At 57.0% G+C, this 15,750-nt stretch overlaps 4 protein-coding genes across 4 annotated transcripts; 1 reads left to right on the top strand and 3 right to left on the bottom strand.

Moving 5' to 3' along the window:
- Window positions 1-115: 115 nt before the first annotated feature.
- B0I36DRAFT_153669 (uncharacterized protein) lies at window positions 116-2,808 on the top strand. The gene is made up of 4 exons (XM_046148563.1): window positions 116-601; window positions 808-1,583; window positions 1,638-1,777; window positions 1,836-2,808. Exons 1-4 carry the CDS (start codon window positions 426-428, stop codon window positions 2,517-2,519), a joined length of 1,776 nt encoding a protein of 591 aa, XP_046009305.1. The 5' UTR covers window positions 116-425; the 3' UTR covers window positions 2,520-2,808.
- A 459-nt stretch (window positions 2,809-3,267) lies between these two features.
- On the bottom strand, window positions 3,268-6,316 carry B0I36DRAFT_153664 (uncharacterized protein). Its single transcript, XM_046148562.1, has 2 exons — window positions 5,950-6,316; window positions 3,268-5,648 (listed from the first exon to the last, which is right to left on the bottom strand). Exons 1-2 carry the CDS (start codon window positions 6,181-6,183, stop codon window positions 3,549-3,551), a joined length of 2,334 nt encoding a protein of 777 aa, XP_046009304.1. The 5' UTR covers window positions 6,184-6,316; the 3' UTR covers window positions 3,268-3,548.
- A 1,732-nt stretch (window positions 6,317-8,048) lies between these two features.
- Window positions 8,049-9,795, bottom strand: B0I36DRAFT_351999 (monodehydroascorbate reductase; the record flags this gene model as incomplete). Its single annotated transcript, XM_046157066.1, has 2 exons — window positions 8,049-9,469; window positions 9,573-9,795. The coding sequence occupies 2 exons, from the start codon at window positions 9,793-9,795 to the stop codon at window positions 8,049-8,051; spliced, it is 1,644 nt and encodes a 547-aa protein (XP_046009303.1).
- Window positions 9,796-11,752: 1,957 nt separating this feature from the next.
- Window positions 11,753-14,389, bottom strand: B0I36DRAFT_375973 (vacuolar segregation subunit 7-domain-containing protein; the record flags this gene model as incomplete). The annotated part of the gene is made up of 2 exons (XM_046160414.1): window positions 11,753-12,692; window positions 12,792-14,389. The coding sequence occupies 2 exons, from the start codon at window positions 14,387-14,389 to the stop codon at window positions 11,753-11,755; spliced, it is 2,538 nt and encodes an 845-aa protein (XP_046009302.1).
- Window positions 14,390-15,750: the final 1,361 nt, after the last annotated feature.

Genomic DNA, 15,750 nt, shown 5'->3' with positions numbered 1-15,750 from the left:
GGTGCGTGTTGGGTCTGGTCCCGGCGCCGCGCCCCTGCCAGCCATGCACTCAGTGGGTGGAGGAAGGCACGCAGCTGGCCAATTGCTGGTCCAGCGCCTCGGGAACTGGCAACCTCGCAAGTGCTTTCCACATTCACCCTTGGGCACGACTCTTCAACATTACCCATTGCACCGTCCGCATGCGCCGAATGACGTGCTGCTGCCTCGCATCAACACATTGAACTTTGAGCTTCCGCGATCGGCCAGAAGTCCTCCTCACAAAGCCAGCAGCCCTCCTTCCTCGCTCTGCACCTCGCTCCTGGCCACAGGTAGCTTCCCGACGACTGGTCGCTACAAGGCCCTGACCATTATCACCAGCGAAGCAGTCGTCATCGCGCACGCGCCTTCCGTCCTTGGGGATCGTCTCGAAAACTTGCAAAGGAAAAATGGCGGACGTGGACGACGAGTTCCTTGCCCTCGTCGGTGGCGACGAGTCTGACGATGAAGTCTCCGCGCACAGTCGCGCGGCCTCGGAGCCGCCAGGCAGTGATGGCGAGGCCGAGACATTGCAAAAGTCAAAGAGGAGGAAACAGAACGACTCTGACGAGGAAGAAGGCGAAGCGTAAGTCTGCACCTGCTCCGGCTTGATGAGCCGCCGGTCACGTCGTCACTGCTGCATTCATGGACATTGTCCTCATTGTCCATTCCGCAACTGGCGCAACCTCTGTGCTCCATTGAACACTACAGATCATTACTCCACAACTGCATACACAACTACAAGTCACCATTACACCCATTCACAATGCTAATCCGATGCTTTCTGAACAGCTCCGACGTAGCCTCCGTCGCGTCTCAAGAGTCCGCCCCCATGGACGAATCCGACTCCGACAATGAAGGTCCCTCGACAAGTCAGCTCAATGGCAAAATGAGCGCCAACGACGATGACAGTACTGCCTACCCCGTCGACGGCATATACGTCAGCGTAGCCGAGAAACACAAGATCCTCGCCATGCCAGAGCTCGAGAGAGAGCAGCTTCTCGCCAAACGTCAAGAAGACGTCGATCGACAAAGGCAGAACACCCTTCTGCGTGCACTTCTGAAGAACAGAGAGGACGACAGCCAGTCTGCCAAGAAGCGCAAAGCCGGCAGCGAGGAGCCGGAAGAGTCTGCGCGCAAGACGTCCAGACAGCGCACCAAGGTCGGAGGCTCAAAGGTCGGCGAGACCAGCTCTGGCATCGAGTCTTTGCGACGTGCCCGTGCTGAGAAGAACGACCGTATCCGGCGGAGAGAGGAGGACCGTGAAAGGAACAAGGACCGCTCGATCTCGTTCGCACGGGGAGATTCGGAAGATCGTGACGATGATAGCGATGTCGACTGGTCTGGTGGTAATAGGCGCCGAGACTCCGCTTCCAGAACGCCCGAGGTGAAGGAGATTCCTGTTGCCGAGCTCAGGGATATCGAGCGCGTTAGGCTGGGACGGCACCGCTTCGCCGAAGTCTGTTTCTTTCCGGGGTTCGACGCTGCAATCACTGGATGCTTTGTCCGGATATCCATCGGTCCAGACCGTGATGGAGTGCCAGTTTATCGCATGGCTGTCATTAAGGGTACGTAGAAGGCTCTCAATGGTAGGGCGTGTGCGGCTGCTGACACTCTTACAGGGTTTACCCAAGGAAAGCCATACGCAATGGAGAAGTCAAACGGTCAGACTTTTGTCACCGACCAATATCTCAGAGCAGCACACGGAAAGGCTGAGCGGGAATGGCCTTTCATCATGTGCTCAGAATCGCCATTCACAGAGGTATGACGTCTCGAAACTGTCACGCTCCGATCGCTTCCATGCACTAACGAGATTCAAGGCCGAGTTTAACCGCTACAAGGCTGTCTGCCAAGATGAAGGAGTCTTCTTCCCAAAGAAGCCAACACTTATGTCGAAAGCCGATGACATCAACAAGCTCATCAACCGGACTTGGACGGATGCTGAGATTAACGAGAAAATCGAACGCCAGAAGGCGCTGCGCGACAAGTACGCGCCGGACGAGCGGAACCGTGTAACCAAGGCTCTTGAGGAAGCCCGGAAACGCGGCGACCATGCCAAGGTGTCTGAGCTTGAAGCCAAGCTGGACACAATAGAAGTCCCACGGCTTGCTCACAGCACAAGCCTGACGCCAGCCAAGCCATCCTCAAGCTCGACTTTGTCACAACAGGACCGTCTCGCCCAGCTCAACATTGAGAACCGCAGAAAGAACGCCGAGAAGGTTCGCAAAGCGCAAGTCGCCGAACGCGCTCGTGACGTGGAAGCGCGCATGTCACGCGCTGAAGCTCTTGCGACGCAGGCAAGCCAGACTACCAGCGGGACTTCGACTCCTGCTAACGGCACGTCGACGACGAGCGGCGGCGGACTGCCTCACTTGGCGAAGTTGAAGCTGCAGAATCACGAGTCTGAAAAGGACAAGAAGGGTATCCCGCAGATCCACAAGCCTCTGGTGGACGATGATATTATCGCGGCCATTGATCTCGATATTGATGTTGAGATTGACTGAACGATGGTAAGGCTGCTGGGGTCGAGGCGGATGGTGTCTCCCTTCACTGGCCTCTAGGGGCGAGTTGGGTTACCAAATTCGTTATGGTAATATACATACTATGTAACACTTCAAAAGCGGGCGGCAGAGGGGCGCAATAGATCGACCAGCTTGCATTTTCGAATATTAGCAACTCTTAAGGAAAAAGCATTGCCCGGGCGGGCGCCAGGTTACAACAAACGAATATAGTCCTTTTTGGAACAAGTTTACTCTGTGTCTACCCCTGCGTATACATAAAACTATTTATATATCCTGTGGTAGTGCAGGACAAAGAAGTCCAGCGTCGTGAATTGCTGCTCCTGGAAGCTGGCTACAGGACAGCCGGTATTGATTTTGAGAGGTCGTTACATGGCAGCTAGGCACAAGCACAAGTTTTGCAAAGTCTCAACGCGACGCAGCGGGGATGTATGTAAGTACTCAAGGATATGATTCAAATATTGATATGTGGAATATCTGTGTCTGTGTAAGACTGTATGTATGTATGGGTATCATCTCACTGGTCGACTCGCGAGTCCACGAACCCCCTTTCTTTTCTTTCCTTCCCCTCTCGTACTATGTACTTTAACAAGAAAACGAAATGCTTCTCAGATCCTTGAGGAATCAAAGGCCTAGGAGTTGTCTGTCCAATAAAGCCATGTGTGTGCGCATCTGATTGGCAACGCGCGCCCAAAAACACCCGGAGGACGCCGATCCCATGATATGTCAGAGTATTGACAAAAAAAAACGACAACGCTAATGTGCAACGAATATGATAACAAGGAAACAGTTTTGGTGAGGACGACAAGCTGGTCGTGTCCGGTGTAGCAAGTGAGCGAAGAGCTGATGCTGTCTTTGAAAGGTGATTACAAGTTCTTTATATGTGCAGCATCAGTCGTGATTAGCTGGTGCGTGGTAAATGTGAAAAAATGGTCGAGTTGGTGGCATTGATAATATGCCAAAGGTGTGCATGGCAGCGTGAGACCGTGTTGATGGGCGTGTATATGATGCTCATCACGCCTCCTCGAGCACCTCCCGTAGAGCAGTATGGTCGACGCTCACTGGCTGCACTCTGCTGGGTGGCACCCGCTTTTGCGCGGCAGCAAGGAACTCGTGAAACCCTGGAATAGCTCCAGGTTGGTTGATGCCCGGTGATCGACCGAAGTATTTCATCGAGGCAGCTGCACTGCTCTTCTCCGAATGCGTCTTCTTTGGCGCAGGAGTGCTTGGGTTGGGAGTCGTAAAACCTGCAACGTCAACAGGAAAGGCCGCGGTAGCTACTGTCGCCGACGTGATCGATGTAGGCAATGACGTTGTCGTCGTTGTGGTGGAAACCGTAGTGGTGGTTGTCGATGAATTCGTCGTTGTCGAAGAACCACCCCACGGCCGCCAGCCAGTCCAGGCTCCCAGTTTTGAGTGCCCGTTCTGCGTGGAGCCGCTCGACACAGATCGGAGACTGCCGACCGGAGTCAGTCCGTAGTGGTCGCGCAGCATCGTGCTGCTCCGCTTGGCTGAGTCACGGGACAAAATAGGTCGGGCAGTCACTGTGCTACTTGTCGTAACAGACGCGGCCGAGCTGCCAAGATGCCGCAGCGTCAGCTGGCTGGGCCGAGCCTTGAGCGTATGAATATCGAGGCCACCAGACAACGAGATGATTGACTCATGGGACAAGACCCTGCGGAGTCGTCGTTGAGAAGTATAATCGTCATCCATATCCTCCAAGACAACCGAGATGTCCTCATTTGTCCCGTCATGGTCTCTCGACGACGTCTCATCATCTGCGGCGGACTCGTCGGTATGGTTCAACAGCTCGGGTGGCACATCGCCGTCATCGCACTCCTCCACAATCGTGTGTGTCGACATCGGCATCGGCTGTGCTGGCGAGAATGGTGCTGAGAGTTGAAAACTTCTGGCAGACATATTCGATGGCTGCTTTCGATGGCTTGCGCGCCATGAGGGCGACATTGGATCGACACTGGTCGTTGGTGAGCCTGGGAACGAGTCCAGCCTGGGGTCGAAAACAGAGTTTCGATTGTCCACCGAAGTTGGAGAGCTTAGCCCAGATGACAGTGCAAAGTCTGACGACTGCTCAGACAGCATCGACCAGCGAGGGAGTCTATGGCCTTCAACACTTCGATCACCAGAACTGCTCCTGCCGTGCAGCATTGGCGGTGTGCCAGAGTGATGCAAGGCAGGTGGTATGAACACTCCACCGGTCAAGCCTGGCCGCTTCTTCCTCGCTTTCTTGTTCTCCTGCTTTGGCGTCACATGGTAGTGGTGGTGTATGTGCAGCTCCTGTGATAGCCTTGGCGGGTTTTCCTTTGTTGGTGACAGCTCGCTGCCTCCGAGCTCCGCCCGCAAGGTTGGTGTCGTGGTGCCGTCCTGGCTTTCGACGGGTTGGTGGAACATGAGCTGGTCCCGCAAGGCTTGTATCTCGTCGTTTGAGTTGATGAGCATCTCGCGCAGCTGTGCCATACCGTGCTGTAGGTTGGCATTGTCCTGCAGCAGGTCGCGCACGAAATGGGACACGACTGCGCTACCGCTGCCTGTCTGGTTGAGCGACTTGAGAGCAGCGGCGCCCTTGAGACGCCCGGCCGCCGCGTTAAGTTCCTTCTCCATATCACGCTGCTTTTCGATTCGACCCATCATCTGTTCGTGGTGCTCTCTCTCCTCGCGCATCTCACGCTCCATCCGCTCCAGCTGTTCCTGCAGGTCCACGATTCCGCGCTCGGCTTTCTTCCATCTCGACACAGCCGACCGGGCCTCCTCACGGGAGAGCGATAGGCTGCTCTGCAGGTCTTCCTGCTCCTGCTCGAGGAACGAGATTTGCCTCTCAAGAAGCATAGCACGCTCCGTCTCCCGCTCCAGCCGGCGGATCATCTGTTGCGATGAGAGCAGTCCAGCCTCGAGGGACTTGATGCGGCTCTCGGAATCGTTCACGCTAGTGTTGAGCGCCTCGAGCTGGTCGAGCAGGCTGCGGTTCTCCTCTACAGTGCGGGCGTTGCGTTCCTGCAGCTCCTTGTTGTCCATCTCCAGCTGGCCGATCCGCGCGGTGAGCTCGTTGCGGTCGCGCTCTGCATCGGCCATGTATGCTTCATGACGTGCAAGGAGGGCCTGGAGAGAAAACGTCAGTGACACTGGCTCGGACATTTCCGTGAAAGTCTTAGGTCTTCGCCCTTGTATTTGACAGCGCAGCACGTAGCATGGTGCTGGGCGGGGGAAGTTCTTCAATCTGAGGAATGTGAAATAGGGCGGTCTGCCGTGCCGAGCATGCTCGTCCAGCAAGTGTGCCCCAAGGAAAAGCAAAGAAACAAGGGATGCAAATCGAGATGGCCGCACGCCGCCTCGCGTGATTCTCTATACAACCACGAACACAATGGACTGCCGTTATCATGGAAAATCGAAAAAGACATACCTGACCCATCCGCGCCGCCGTGTGGACGTCCCTCTCGACACTGTCGAGCACCGAGTAGTTGTGCTTGAGGAACACGCACTCCTCCAGCCCGCAGCAGCACTTCATGGGGCTCGTCGCATTGCCGTTGGCGCTGGCCTCGATGGCGCGCAACGCATCCCCAGCCGCCATGTCGCCTGGTGCCGGTGTCGCTGACCGTTCGTGGTCGCGGTGGTCGCTGCCGCCGCCGGCCATCATGGTGGCTTTTCGCGCGCGCGAGCCCGGCGGCCGTTGCCGTTCTCCCTATTGTGAACCTCACTCCCCCGCTTCTCGTCGTCGTTTCTGTGTCGTTGGTTGTGTTTAAACTGAAGTGCTGTAGTTGCGGATACTATAAGGATTGCTATAGAGGGCTAGGCGTGGGCGAAATGTCTCTGGTCATCGCCGGGGTTGATCGATCGTGGTTTTGCGTCGTGTATGGAGGTGGCTGCAATCTCTGTGCCGTCCTGTCTTCCCTGGTGGTGTTGCTAGGAATGTGATGGGGGGGCAGGCGCCGGCTCCTGTTTTCGATGAATCGACTTGACTCTACTGTGAAGCCTGCTGTCGCGTGCCCAAGGCTCCGGTGGTCGTGTCGCTGCGATATGCTGTAAAAAAGGTGTATACTGGGAGGTTTTCCTTTCGTGCCGAGGAATGATGCGTGAGTACCGCCCAGAAGCCCAGAGCGCGTCGACCGCCGGTGGTGAGTGGTGTGGGTTGTTCGTGTTCTGGTTCCTGCGTCGTGCTTGCCCACTTTCCCGCACCCGCCGCCTGTCAAGCAGCCTAGCAGGGTGGAGTTTCTTGGTGGGCACCTTCCAAGGTTGTTAGGTGGGCGCTCGTCCTCTGTCAGGTGGAGGGAGGTGGTGGGGGTGCCGGCCCGCTGGGCAAGATTGGCGCATCTCCCAGTGCTTTATGCGGCAATGTCCGTCCAGCACTCTTTGATCTTCCTTTTCAGCACTAGCTGGCAGCCAGAGTCCAAGTCGTGTCTGTGTGCAAGTGTCGGCAGACACGCGTCTCTACTCATGCACAGCTGGCTGGCCAGTGTGTAAGTTTATTTCCCCTATGACGACACACACACAAACACACAGGGGAAATGCTGGAGGCTGGGGGGGCTGCCGTGTGTGCTGCTGCGTCTCGTGACCTGTCTGCCAATCAATCGACAAGCCAAGCTGATAAGGTGGTGCCGACCCAGCTCACGGCCACCTCTACGCTCCAAGGGTTGCGCAGGCACAGAGGCAGGTCGCTGGTCTCCCGTCCATGGCGGCCGGCGTGAACTCGCTCACGCGCAACGGTGGGTGGGGGGACGGTGCTTGTTTTCGTTGGCGAAGTTTATCCTTCGAGTCGGTGTCGTCTGTGGTTTTCTCAACAACCTTAAAGGGACGTAGAGCACAGCTGCTAAAGGGAATGCCCAAGTTAAATACATCACTCGACACGAACATCGCTTCCAGCGCCTGCGGCAGCAGATAACGAACCCGCATTGCACTTTCGCAAGGTCCACAGCTGCCCAAGCAAGCAAGCTGGCGAACGGCGCCAGCAGCCTGTACAGCGCGAGCCATTGCCATCACAGCACAGCACAGCACACACTCTCTATCAAAGGGGTGGGCGGGGGCGGGCTCGAAAGCAAATGTGGCCAGCCAGGGTCTTGGGCACACATGCGTCATGGGCGCAGCATGGTTCCTGCTGGCGCCCGCAAACCAAGCTACTACACGTCTCTGGCAGTTCTCCAGTGCTGCAACTGCCTGGGTACGGTATTGGCTGCGTGCTGGGCGCTGGTTCCAACCACCCGCATTAGTTCCCGCGTGTAGTAGCTGGGACCACGTCGGCTCTCTGTCTAGAGCTGGGTAGCTCATAGGCGGTGTGTGCTGTGCTGTGGCTCTTTGGGCCGAGACTTGAGATGCTGGTTGTTTTGATAGCCTGCCAAGAACACTGCGGCAGAAGCTCCAGGCGCTATGCATTTCACCTTTTTCACGTTCCTGACGAGGTTCACTTGATTCAGACACACAAACATTGTTGCGAGTCGCATTCCGCAGACACTGCTACAATCTAACGCCTGTCTTACGTGTGGTAGCCAATGTTTCCTCCCGAGGTAGTCACTCGGCAATCGGGACGTCCAGGATGTCGAGCCCGCCCTGGAGCTCCTTCTTGGACGGCATGTTGCCCTCGGCCATGAGCTCGGCCGACTTGACCATGGCCGGGTCCTTGCCCATGCTGGCCATGGCCACGACCGTGTCGCCCTTGCAGTAGTACGCCACAAACTTGCCCTCCTCCGGGTTGCCCTGGAGCACGAGGTCGTCCCAGCCGTTGACCGTGTTGCCGCAGTACCGCAGCTGCGCCGTCAGCGCGGACCAGAAGATGGGCGTGAAGAAGGTCGGCTTGAGCGACGGGTTCACAATGTGCCGCGCCACGATCCGGCCCTGGTTCTGCGCCACGTTCCAGTGCTCGATCCGCGTGTAGTTGCCGTTACCACCGGGGCCGTGGTAGGGGAAGCTGGCAATGTCTCCGATGGCGTAGACGTCCTTGACGCCGTGCACGAGGAAAGTGTCGTCCACCTTGAGCGAGCCGTCCTGCTCGAGCCGGATCACCTTGTTGTTCTGGAGGTACTCGGTGGCCGGGGACACGCCGACGCCGAGGATGACCAGGTCGGCCTCGAGCTTGGTGCCGTCCTTGAGCACAATCACGCCAACCTTGGACGGGTCGGATCCTGACGGCTCCGCCTTCTCGACGCCGGCGGACATGTGGAACTTGACGCCCTTGGCCTCGAACAGCTTCTGCACCCCGGCGCCGACCTGCTCGCCGAGCACTCTCTCGAGAGGCACCTTCTCCATGCCGATGATGTGGACATCGTTGTCGGCGGCCGTGGCACCGGCAACCTCCATGCCGATGAAGCTGCTGCCGACAATGACAATCTTCTTGCCCTTCTCGCCGATGGCGCTGGTGATCTTCTTGACGTGGTGAATGTTGCGCAGGAGGAAGATGTTGTCGAGGACTTTGAAGCCCTGGACGGGCAGGTTGCGAGGTGTCCCACCAGTAGCCAGGACGAGCTTGGAGTACTCGTACTTGCCGTTGTGCGACTTGGTCGTGACCGTCTTGGCGTTGAGGTCGACGTCAGTCACCTCGTCCTGCACAATCGAGACGGAGCCGAGCTTGAACCAGTCGTCGTCACGGAGCTGCACCTTGGACGCATCGTCCACCAGCGCCTTGGAGAGTTTGGTCCTGTCGATGGGCAGGTATCCCTCGTTGGTGATGACGGTGATGGGCCCCGTGAAGCCCTGCTCGCGGAGGGCCTCGACGGTGCCAATGGCGCCGCTGCCGCCGCCCACAATGATGATCTTGTCCGAGCTGGCAGTCGTGCTGGCGGCGCACTTGAACTTGGGCTTGCGCCTGCCGGCCTTGATGGTCGCCTCCTCGCCCTCGACGTAGACGCCGCCGTCTTTCTCGACCAGCTTGAAAGTGGCGAGGGAGTCGAGACCTGGGGCGTTCTCAATGTCGCCCGTCTTGCCGTTGAAGCATGCTACGAATCAGCCCACCAGTTAGCCGCTACTAGACTCCTCAAAAGGATGCTACACTGCACTTGTATAGATACTACCACTGATAGTGGGGAAAAGGCAACTAACCTCCATGCCACGGGCACGTCAGGCGTCCCGACTTTGTGAGCACACCATTGACCAAGGGGGCACCGTAGTGCGTGCACTTGGGCCCGAGGGCGGTGACCTTGCCGCCAGTGTTGGCAAGGAGGACCTTGGCGTCCTCGATGCCCTCGACCTCGACCTCGCGCTTCTCGCCCGGGCCGAAGCCAGACAGGGACGAGATGCCCTTGAGCTTGTATTCGCTGGCCATGGCTTTCTGTGTGGAAGTGCTGAAGCCGCGCTGTGTTGTCGTGGTGGTGGTGGTGGTGGTGGTGTGGCCGGCAGTTGGGCTGGTCCCTGGGTATAGCGAGGCTGTGTGATGATGATGACGACACTGAGGGTGCGGAGAAGCGGGAGCTGTGGGGTAGAGGAGCTTCGCTGTGCTGAGGAGTGGTGTCCTGCAAGACCGGATGCTGCTGCCACTGCTTCTGCTGCCCTTTGCCGAGGCGGTGATGCAACGAGCCCAAGACTGCAGTGAAGAAGCTCTTGCCACTGCGTTGAAATTCATAGAACGAAGATGTAGGAACGAGGGGGAGGCAGCTCGAGAGGAGAACTGGCGGGGGTCTGGGGTCGGTCCGGGGATAAAAAGGTAAAAAGGTATCAACACTTGCGGTCACAGATAGAGCAGGGGACGAGGCACACACAGATGAGGAGGGAGGCGCACTGAGCTTGCAGGTGGTGAATCACAGCAGTCTAATAGGTGAAGCACCAGCGGGGGCCCTGCCTGCGAGCTACATACGCACGAGATCGAGCACGACACCGATGATGAGTAGTTGAAGGCGGAGTGCGGGCCGCCTCGACGAGCCGCAGAGGCGACGATGTCCATGGTTGAGGTTGGACAGTAAATCAGTGTTGGCTCCGCCGCGCGCTCTAGCTAAGGTACGCGTAGCCATAAAACACCATGAAAAGATATGCTATCGTATCGCTGTGGTTGACCTCAAAGCTGTCCATCCTCGCGACCAACCATGACCAGCCCGTCCGTACAATCGTATGACGAGGGTGTAGATGGTTATCTGGCAAAGCAGAGCTCTCAGGGTGCTACAGTAATCACGACTGGGAGCTTCAGCTGCGCTAACTTCAACCCGCCGGCCCCTCAAGCTCGAGCAAGGGTCCGCCATCGGAAAATGCTGTAATCCGACGCATGTGAGTGGTCAGACAGGTATGCTTTCCATCGAGACAGAAACGGCGCTATGGCGCGACGAGAAAGGTCCTGACATCATCGTCCAATTGCGCTCACGCACCTGCGCGTGGTCTCCACATCAAAGGAGACATTGCTGACCAAACAACATCACTATGTGGGGAGGGCTCGCATTGCATCAATGTCCCTGATATTGAGAAGCACTCCTCCTAAAGCCGAAGCAGGGTAGCAGCGAGTTGCTACCCAAGCGTAGCATACTTCATAAACCTAAATGGCATTGAAAAGCTATGCTCTCGCCGATTTTTTCTTGCAGCACACGATATCTACTCTCTTTCCAGTATGTAAAAGTTGCACCATCCTTGAACAGCTCTTTGCCCCGGTTATGTACAAGATATACTAGAGACAGAAGAGAGTGTATATATACAGGGCTAGGTGCCCATCTGATTGGCATTTCAGTACAACTGCAAGCTCATAGCCGAGCTCTTACGAAAAGTGTACAATAATATAGTCGCCCGTTGTGCTTGATCTAAAACTGTTGTTGTTAAGGGTCGTCATGTTGTCGTTAATAAGGTGGAAAAATCAATCAGAAACCCAAGTGGCTCGCTTGACATGTGCCCTTGCTCTTGGCTGTAGTTTTCCACACGGCATGTATGCTGATGCCATCTGGAGATTCAGCATTGCTGTGAGAGGGTTTGCAAATGCAATCCTATGCAATTTTTTCGGTTCCGTCCATGCTTGCTGTACGCGAAATAAACAAACATGCCTGGTGTGCCGTGATCGGCGGTGGCTCCATCTCGCTGTGATAAAACGGCATCGAGACCAGCCGACTTCACAGGCAACGACCAGGGCGCGCGACGATGCAGAGTAAGAGAAAGCAGGCTAAAAGCAATTCGTTGAAGGTGGTTGGAATGTCCCATAGCCGAAGTGGAATGCTCGTCGTAAATCCCGCGGGCTGGTCATGAAAAAAAAAACCACGCGGGATGGACATTACAACAAAAGAGAAGATATGGGACTTGGCCTGTCCCGGGCTCTATCGGTATAAACCGATATCGGTGCCATTCGGTGTGGGAGCTGGCTGGTCTGCCGAGTTTGGCAGAACTCGAGCGGAGCCAGAGACGATGACGCTCCGTTGCTTGGAACTCAGCGGCAGCTGATAGTTGAGCGTCCCTTGAATAATCAGCGTGAAGTTGTGCTCCAGAATACGCTCCCACCGTTCCGAACCACGTTCGGTTGTGTTGCCAGGGCGAGCGAGGCGAAGCTCTCCAGAAGACGTAGAGATGCCAGAGCGGAAGAACGACCCTTCAAACGTCAAAGGACTGTCGAAACGGTGGATATTTCCAAGGCGCATGTTGGGATCCGTCTCGTCCGATGGAGGTTGCGCGGGAGGCTTGACCTTGCCGCCAGTGCTCTTCATATCGTCTGCACCGAGTGTATCATGGGGATCACGCCACCACTCAGAGTCCTTTCCGGCGTGTGGCGACTTTGCAAAAACCTCGAGATTGGCCGAGTCGACCATGACAACCACTACATTTGGATTGTGGGCCCGCACTTGAATATCCATCATGAGCTCCTGCTCGCTGGCCAGGACATTCTCGATCTTGATGATCTCGAGGTCCATCAAGGGCTGAGAAGTCGCAAACATGAAGCCAATAGCGCCCGTAATGACAAGAAGTAGCATGATTGTCAGCACAAGACAGCTTGCAAATCTGTTGAGGAAGCTTGGTCGTTGGCGATAGGTCTGGGATTCAATGTTCCTTCCAGCACCATGATTGCGCCTGTTTCCCCGTGACCGGGCGGAGCGCACAGTTCCGGAAAGGAGCAAAGGGGTGTGCTCATCATCTGCGCCTGGAGTGTCGTCCATGTTGTAGATGCTCCCAACACGTGGAAGGCGTTTAGACTGAGCGGCCCATCCACGAGCAGCGGTACTGCTGGTGCTGGCCGTGTTTCCGTTGCTGTTGGCAGTCAGGGTGCTGTTGGAGTTCGCAGTGCCATTGTTGCTATTAATTACACTGTTCCCGTTATTGTTTGCGCTGCTGTTGTTGGGGAAACGTGGGCTCGGTGGATTCGACGATTGCCTGGGCACGCTAGTCGAGAATTTGGTTCTTGACGTCGCGGGGAACGGTGACTCATTGTCAAATAGCGAGGTATGGTTTCCGCTATTTCTTAGCCAGCGCCCAACGTGGTGGTGATGACGCGATGTCCCTCGGGCTGATCCGGCATTGCTACTTCGCGTACCTCTGCCGTCATCATCGAGTAGCAGAGGGCTATCGGTGCCGCTACCAGTGAACGTGTTGACAAACTTCATGTTCTTCTTGGGCGCGATATTTGTGGAGTTGCTGTCCATCATACTGTGCAGTGATCTGAGGCCGTTGCGGTCGGCTTGACTAGCCATAGATGTCGCGCTCGGTGTGCGAGAGTGATGGTAGCGGCGGGGCCTGTCGGTCACGTCAGGCGGGTTCGAGTCGTAGACAAAAGTCTCATCTGAATCCGAAGAGTCGTTTTCCTCGACCGCGCTGGCGACCTTTGCCTCGAAAATATCGGCCTTTGAAGAAACTGTGCCAGCGACGACGGGCGCTGGTTTGCGCAGGTTCTTCTTCTTCTCCTTTCTTGGCCTGATAGTTTCGGTGCTGGGTTTTGCTCGAAGACTTCCATTACTTCCTTGGGCGCGTTCACTCGGCTTCAGAGACATCTGTGGCAGCCCCGTGACTTTCTCCTCCTCCACTGTCATATGCCCAGAGCCTTCCCCAGCCTGACCTTTGGCTCCAACTTTAAGCGCCGTGCTAGATTGCCTGCTGTGAAGCAGCGGAGGCGCAGCCGATACGGACCGTCTCTTTGCGGCCCGTTGATCTCCGCTGTCACTTCCGCTTTCCGCGTTCTGGGTTGACTGCTGTGATGACGACGCCTCGAGGACCTCTGCGGACCTTGCTAAGACCTCCAGTGCGGAATTGAGACTCGTCCCGGGCCCTGGCGTGTTTGGCTGGCTGACCTCCTGGACAGTCTCCAGCGTAGACGATCCATTACTAGGTCCTCGTGATGGGGTTCGCACGCCTGGGGGGCCAAGAGTATCCTCAGACTCGGTGTCGGACGGAGCCGGATCCAGCTGAGGGGTTGGGGAAGCCCGTCGAACAGCTAACGCGGCTGCCGGTGGCTCGACTTCATTCTTCCTTGACGCAGGCAGATTTGGCGGAGGACGGTTAAGCGCTGGTGGCGGCGACTTGAGCCGTGGAGAGACTGGCCATCGGGGGGAATCCCTAGATGTCTCGGTGACGAGCGAGGGCTTCTGTGGGATTGGCGCGCGAATAATTGGGCCCGTAGTTGACGGAGGAGGGAGGGCTGGTGTGCTAGAGGCAGATATCGACGATCGCATCGGAGCAGGGGGTACGGCAGACCGCGCTCTTGACGGGCTAGGTTCTTGCAAGCTGTTCTGCCGCGATCTCGAGGCGCCCCCAGTTGCGGTGCGATTATGCCTGGTCGTCTTGGGTGCTGGTCTCGTGGGAGACGCCTCTCGTGAGGCGTGAGGGGAGGCGGTCACCGAGGTGTTGGCAGAGGTCCATTTGGACTGCTGAGTGTCGATATTGGCGCTTGATGTCGCAGAGTTGTCGTTGTCTGCAGAGTTCAGGCTGGAGATGCTGGCGTCTAAGCCCGGAGCCGTGGCGCTTGCCGCCATATTGCCGTGGACGCAGTCTTGACCATGTGAAGTCGAGGCGAGCGTCCACGTTACGTTGCAGCAAGCAGGTTATCCGAGAGGAGCGCTGGGCTACGGCACTCTGCGCGTTACTGCATGCCCTGAAGGCGTGTCGTGTGCTTGAGACCGTGTGTTGGAAAAGGTGCCCTCGGTTCAAGAGTTGAGTTAGACGGAGGTGGGCTAGGGTTGAATCCAATGGATTGGCAGTGCGTCACGCCCGTGATGCGATGATGACCGGGTTGTGCAAGCCTTGACGTGTTTACGGGCTGTGGAATACTACGATGCTGGCTGAGAAGAAATCGTCCGAGGCCCTGTCGAAACGGCCGCTAGCGTCAGGTTCGCCTCGTTTGCTGTTGACGTGGTCGAATATGGAGCAGATCGGCAGTGGGTGCGGCGGCGGCGGCGTACGCGCAATGCTGAGGAGAGCAGGAGGATATGGAGAGATTGGGAGGAATCGTCGGGTGCGTGTGCGTGTGCGCGTGAGCGGGAGAGTGTTGTGTTTGGGTTTGTGGTTGTGGGAGGGAACGGGACTGGGGAGGATGTATGGCTGCGAGCAGGTGGAAGATGGCGACCAGGACTGAGTTGGGTCTGGTCCGGGCTGGCGCAGGCCCTGTCGGGCAGGGTGCAAGTCAAGTGGTGGGTGGTTTGGCCAGCCGGAGACACGCGCCAGTTTGCATTGGGTGATGACACAATGGCGTACGGCCGGGGTGCGAGCGGCAGCACAGCTCTCTGTGTGCCGGCTTGCTTTTTGGCTCTGGCTCCTTCCTGCCCTCAATCCTCTTTGGGTGCTGACAAAGTAAAACTCTAGATACACCAAGTAGCTCTACCTTGTGGTGTTAACCATGGCCTCAGCACGTCAACAGGCCAGTTTCGAGGGGAGGCTGCCAGGCGGGACGGCTGGTTTGTGTTCTGAGGCATCCGTTGGTGGGATTCCGCCGCTCATGCACCATGACAAAAAAAACATGGGCCACCTCTGGTCATTCAGGTACAGTCACGACGAGCTGCGCAGCAGCCAACGCCGTGGTTTCTCTCGAATTGTACACACAAGTCGTCGGGACTGCACCGCCTGAAACCAGCAAGCACACTCGGCAACAAAGTCACATGCTGATGGCGATCGAAAGAGCCTTGGGAGGACTCGCTCTGCTGGCCGCCTCAGACTGAGGGATCCGTGTGTGCCGGGCCTCAACTCAGGCACCGCAGGCTGGGGTGTCCCAGAGTATCCGTACCACGATGCTGGAAAACCTCTTCAAGGGCGGAGGTGGGCTTGCATGGGGGTGCGGGCCACCCGCGTCAGGGCATTGTGCCAGAAGCCCCGTACCGGATACTCAGCGTCTTGCCGGTGG

The sequence above is a fragment of the Microdochium trichocladiopsis genome (genome assembly GCF_020744255.1).
Source record: "Microdochium trichocladiopsis strain MPI-CAGE-CH-0230 chromosome Unknown B0I36scaffold_8, whole genome shotgun sequence".
Classification (NCBI taxonomy): Eukaryota; Fungi; Ascomycota; class Sordariomycetes; order Xylariales; family Microdochiaceae; genus Microdochium; species Microdochium trichocladiopsis.
The sequence above is the reverse complement of the archived record's forward strand: the minus strand, read 5'-3'. Positions and strand labels throughout refer to the sequence as shown.